General features: G+C 41.6%; 1 protein-coding gene across 1 annotated transcript; it reads left to right on the plus strand.

The window, feature by feature from the left end:
* Positions 1–3,224: 3,224 nt before the first annotated feature.
* LOC120769631 (zinc finger protein 583) lies at positions 3,225–5,892 on the plus strand. Its single transcript, XM_040096736.1, has 2 exons — positions 3,225–3,327; positions 3,956–5,892. Exons 1-2 carry the CDS (start codon positions 3,225–3,227, stop codon positions 5,890–5,892), a joined length of 2,040 nt encoding a protein of 679 aa, XP_039952670.1.
* The last annotated feature ends 496 nt before the right edge of the window (positions 5,893–6,388 follow it).

Below are 6,388 nucleotides of genomic sequence, written 5' to 3' on the forward strand. Positions count from 1 at the left end.
CTGTGTAAAATTCTTCAATTGAGCTATCCTCTTTTACTATAAATATAACATTTCTTGCAAATCCAGAACAACCTTTAAATCACCAAGAATCTAGTATTCCCATACAAGTTTTCTCTTAACAAAAACTGTGCCCAACCCGAAAGTCTGTTGTTTAAAGTTAAAAATGTCCAACCATTTAAAAGGATTTTTATATTTAGATCTTATAAATATGTATGTACATATATGCTTAAGTCTCAAAATCATTTAGGATCAGAGTTCATACCCAGAATTAAAGGTTTTCCGAATCTCTTGGCGTTTATGAAAGAAAAAAAAATAACTTTATTTATTGCTAGGTTTGATACTTCACTCCAAAAATTTAGAAAAATATCTTTGAAAGTAGTCAATACCTATAAATATATGTATAAGTGAAAAACTGATTTTTAATAAGTCCATGAAGAAAATTCATTTCACTTGCTCTTTTAACTCTTAGACTCAAGTAGATAAGGATGAGAGTATGAGGCTTCCAAATTTAATACTTAAAATTACGGATCATGGAAGTATGTAAGTCCAGAACCTAAACTAACTATGAAATGTTTCTTTGCCATGACATCGTATAACTTTATGATTTTATGAGGGTCTACAATGGCCCGACTAAAAGCTGTCCATGCAAGAAACTTTAAGGATCGACTTTTTAACCTAACCTTTGATCAATGCCATCGCATATGGTTTCGTCGAGTATCTTAAGATGTATTTAAGTATAAGGAATTTTGTAAGAAGATTTCACCATGAATTAAAAACATATTTTGGGAACTTCAAATGAAATCTTGTATTGTCTTGGATACTGTTTTTATATACTGGTGTATATTGATGTATATAGTATAAAAATATATAAAAATATGTAAGTGAACTCAAACCTCAAACAGTATTGGGAAGCCTGAAAGCCTCAGTTCGAAGTTTTCATAGGCTCGAGATCATCTTAGTTCTGATAATGAGAATACCAACTATCTACTATCGAAGCCCGACAAAACATACCTTCACAGTTCAATCCAAGGAGGAATCATTTCTTATGGTCCTTTTAATCGCATTTAAGCTGTTCTGAGCATGTAAAAAGTAGTATATATTGGTAGAAGGACTGGCGCAGTGTTGTTAAATAGGCTATAAACGGGTAAACGGTAGCTAAGCCAATAAAAAAGAAGAAAACGGTCCTTTTAAGATATATCTAATACTTCCATTTTAGACTATACTTTTAAATAGATTACTTTTTCAATACTAAAAACTTAGTATATTTCGTCGAGCAGAATTTTTAACTTCCTAACTTAAGTGTAACAAAATTCTGGCATTAAGCAAATCAAACGTAAAGCGAACCAGAAGATGTTGTCAAACAAAATAAATAAAATATAAAGAAGTATGTGATCCCAAACAAAATTATACATGCATAACACACACATATATATTTCATCACTACATACAACGTTATTATTATATATCTGTCGTATTTGAGTCAGCGCAAAAGCATATAAAGCTCTCTTTTAACCGGTAAGCAACATGTAGTCTTTCCAACAGAGCTCTTAGCTAACTGTAACTTTCCACTGGAGCAGAGGTACAATGAAAACGAAACAATTTAAAAACTTAACAAAGAGCGCCAACAAATACATTTGGCCCAATGAAGAGCGTCAACAACTGAAAGGAGCATATAGATCTAGCATATACCTACATTGAACTGTATACAAAGTGAGCTCTTTTCATTGTATCATAAAAACAACAGAGAGTACCTAAGATTGAAAGCGTAGGCTGAGCACTCACCTGTACGCTTGAAACAGTGCTGAGTGAGCGCGATTCAAGCCAGGTGTAGAGCGCAAAGCGCAAAGCTCACAACATAATAAGCTAAAGTAAATAAGCAGCGAAGAGCGCCAACTCCACCCATAAGTGAGCACAATAAAGTGTGAGTGTGAGCGTTGAAGTGTAAATCCAACAAAAAGCACTAGCGAGCGAGAGCTTGTTTTGAAACGGAGACACATGCAGCTGCACACGGCGGTCACCGGCCAACGCGTAGCACTATGCTGAGCGTTAGCGCTCGGTGATCGTGATGCGTGAGCGCTGTGGTAAAAAACAACAATGACAATAAGAAACCACGGCAAATAAATTGACAAAAGCACCGCTACTAGCGGTGACGCTGTTGAAGCCACGGCAATCATTGGACGCCGTCGCGGTGTGAGCGATCGCTGCACGAAATTACAGAGCGCAACGATCGCTAATACGTTTGCTTATCGAATTTTGCGCCTACCATTGCGTTGTGTTGTTGTGCTTTCCTTGCACGCCACTGCCCCAGCCACAGCAGCCTACCTACTTAATGTAGTCTGTCTGGCTGTGTGAATGCGCCTCGAAATGTGCCATAGTTAGTATGTGTATTTATAATCAATGTGGCATGTCGTGGCGCATGTGGCACGTGCTGTAAATTCAGCATCCACTCACGCATACACATCACAAGCCCAGGCGCACATCTGTTCGGCACTGCGTCGCTGGTGGATGCTGTACGCTATTGTTGATGGTGGTTATTGTTGATAGTGTGCGGCTGCTGGCTGACTCAGATGGCGATCGTGCGCGTTGATGATCATTAACACATATCGGCAGTTGTAGGCTACAATCATAATGATCTTGTTGTTGAACTGAGTTAGTGGTTGATTTTAGGATATTGAAAAGATTCCTTTCATTCCCCTTGCTGTCGGCAGTCGCATGGGGATCAACGGACGATCGGAAGTAGGTACCGCGCTGCAGATGTACATATGTGTGTATGTATGTGGCGGCTTACAAATATCCTTGTAGTACGTGCTATGCCGAGAGGGGTGAATTCGCTGGTGGTGGCGATCATACCGCACCAGATTGCCTGCCCTTACCCAGGGGGTTGATTATTTCAAATATTTCTATGCGTCTGACATTGACTTGGTATAAAACTTAAAGTGATCGTGTTCCATTGCATCATTCGTAAACGAAACTGCAGACGTGAAACGTGCGACGTGACGTGCGGATGGTACAGCGAAAAACTAGTGATTATTTCCAAAAAATATCCATAAAACTATATGCGAATTGAAAGAGAGTTGTGAAATAGTGATGTTTGAGACGCTTGAGTGATTTGTTAGAAACGCAAATTGTTGAAAAATTTTCATTGAAAGCGCAAAACAAAATATTTATGCCAAGTTCCTGGTGAACAAAAGTGCTCTGTGATTTGTGCCTTTAAAACAGTGATCATGGATAAAGTCAACTATAGCAAATGTCCGCTCAAGAAGCGTCCCATAATGATGCTGGAGCAGCAGGAGCAGCAGCCAGAACACATGGATTGCTTGGATCAAGGTGAGTACCTTTCAGATATAGATTAATTATATGACTTTTTAACCAACTTAAGCAGACTACGACTCCAGAGTTGAACTTTTTATAACTCTGGCGCAGAGCTTTCAATATTTTAGTTTTAAAACTTCATTGATTTGCTCAAAAAAGCAAATAAAAATTAATTTTAGTGAAATTAAAATTCGACTAAAACATATTGAAGCCTCAGAGCTCAACGAGAACTAAAAATTTATTTGAGTAAGAGTTATTAAGACTAAATAAATCTGAATGCTGACAGTAAACTAATTTTTTAATTAAAAATTTTTAAGATTAGTTAAGTCAGTCGACTAAAAATTAATCTAATTAATCAAAACTACTCAGACTATTAGTCTTTTCGACTTAATCAAAGTCATTAATCAAAACTACTCAGACTGTTAGTCTTTTCGACTTAATCAAAGTAATTTTATTGCTGAAATTGACATTAAAGATCAATGATTCAGTACAAGTGAGACTTCAACATTGCGACTAAAATCAGATTAATTAAAAACTAATCACTGTGAGTGGACCGAGTTAAAATTGACTGCATTAATAAACCAAATCTCGAAATACAATAAACTGCATGAAAATTTTATTTAAAAACTTTCTTGCTTTCCAGACGAAGGACCCGTTGATCTCAGTCTTGCTGCTGGCACAGCACCGACACACCAACCAGCTTCTTCACCGCCACCAGAACCAGCGCCTGCGCCCTCCACCTACATTGCGTCCTATCAATTTGGTCAAGACAATGCCGAACAGCGCACGGCGCTACCCACACCGCCGCCGTCAGAGAAATCTGTCGGTGTTTTCACACAAAATAAAGAGGAGCTGGCGCGACGCATTTGGGAGGAAACGCGTGAGATCGCGCGTGCCTTTCCCGATGTCTTCACGCGTGAGGAGATTGCACGCAGCTTGGCGCGTTTGGGTTATGGCGATTTTCCGCTGCCGCCGGAGGATGAAGCGTGCGGTAGGGAGGAAGCAGAGCCGAGACCCGAACCACAACGACAGCAATATGATGGCATAACACCTCCGCCACCAGCAGTGAATGCGGAATTTGCGGCGCATGAAATCAAGCAGGAGATAATTGAAGTTGATAATTATGTGCCGACAGCGGGACTTCGGAACTACAATAACAATTTGTTGAAAAGCATTGCTGAGTATGAAGACTGCGTACAACCGCAAGCTTACAGCATGCAAGCGGAACAGATGCTGTCACAACAACGGCAGCAGCAACAGCTTATTTCAGCGGCGCCACAGTCCATGCCGCAGGCGACACAAGCGGAGAACTGTTACTATTCAGCAGAGCGACGCGATTATGAGCCCCAGGATTTGAGTGTGAAGAGTGATTTGCCGGCGCGACGCGTGCTTGGTGAGAATATCAATCTGCACAATGTTGCGCGTGCGCTGCTAAGCATGCAGCAAATGGGCACAAATAACAATAACAATAATGTAGCGTATGCACCCGGTATGCACGAGGAGCGCCGCACAGCCGACTCACCAAATGCGAACACGCTGAAGATCAAGACCAACAACGATCTCTACTACCAGTGCCAGCAATGCAACAAATGCTACTCCACCTACGCCGGTCTAGTGAAGCATCAGCAAACACACGCGTACGAGAGCACCGAATACAAGATCATACGCAGCGTGAATAACGCCGAAGTGCCAGGCGCGCTCGAGGCAGCTGGTGAATTCTCCAGCGACAAAGCCGCAGCGCTTATACATTCCTCCAGCGTTGCATCTGCGCAGTCGGCGCAAAAGCCTGTCGGTGTGCCGCGCTACCATTGCAAGGACTGCGGCAAGTCATATTCCACATACTCGGGCCTGAGTAAGCATCAGCAGTTTCATTGTCCCGCCGCCGAGGGCAATCAAGTGAAAAAGGTTTTCAATTGTAAGAACTGCGACAAGACCTACGTCTCGCTGGGCGCACTCAAAATGCACATACGCACACACACGCTACCCTGCAAATGCCCCATCTGCGGCAAAGCCTTCTCACGTCCCTGGCTGCTACAGGGCCACATACGCACACACACCGGCGAAAAGCCCTTCAGCTGCCAGCACTGCAATCGCGCCTTTGCCGATCGCTCGAATTTGCGCGCACACATGCAAACCCACTCGGATGTGAAGAAGTATTCGTGCCCCTCGTGTACGAAGTCATTCTCGCGCATCTCTTTGCTGGGTAAGCACTTGCAGGGCGGCTGCCAGCAGTCGCCGCATTCAGCATCGCCAACATCGTCCACCGAGAATTTGGCATCATACGCCGCGACGGCTACATCAGCTGCACTCAACGGCGAGGGTGGCTTCAGCCAGCAGCAGCTGCAACAGCATATGCAACGGCTGCAGCAGGGCGCTTACAATGATGAGAATATGCCAGCCGAACGCCAGCAGCCGTCCGCTTACTATTACGCCGACAGCTTGGGCAGCAGTGGTGACGATCAGGAAGAGTTGGAGGAAATGCATTACAGCAGCACGACGCCACCGCTCGCTGCACAGTCAGCGCAAGCGCAACAACAGCAATCAATGCCGCTAATGGCGGCGCATGCCGGTGAATACTGAGTGGTGATGGTGTTGTATGTATGTTCGTGTAGCCGAAAAGTTTATTTAGGTATTGAAAAAGGATACTCATAATTTAGGTTTTAGTTTTTAGGCTATAGTCTTTAAGGTTTCAAGCAAGTTAGGAACTCAGGTATTAGTAATTAAGTTTGTGGGGAATACCAAAAAAGTATGCAACAGTGCCAAAAATTAGCGGTAGGGTATGACAGGGTCGCATGTTGGTGTGGTCAATCGGTTGTGACAGACAATTAGGTAGGTATTTATTTATTTATTTGAAATATTATAACTTATTTATTCAATTATTTATTTTATTTATTAACATAATTTAAGTTATTTATTTACATATATATTTATTCAATACCATTATTTATTTATTGTATTTACTTATATGGCATTTATGTGACCTCAAAGCATATTTGCGACATCTAGCGGGATTTATAATCGCAACTATATCATTTCTGAAAAAAACATAAGAAAAATAAAAACTCGAAATTAAAAT

The sequence above is a fragment of the Bactrocera tryoni genome, chromosome 2 (genome assembly GCF_016617805.1).
Source record: "Bactrocera tryoni isolate S06 chromosome 2, CSIRO_BtryS06_freeze2, whole genome shotgun sequence".
NCBI classification, from domain to species: domain Eukaryota; kingdom Metazoa; phylum Arthropoda; class Insecta; order Diptera; family Tephritidae; genus Bactrocera; species Bactrocera tryoni.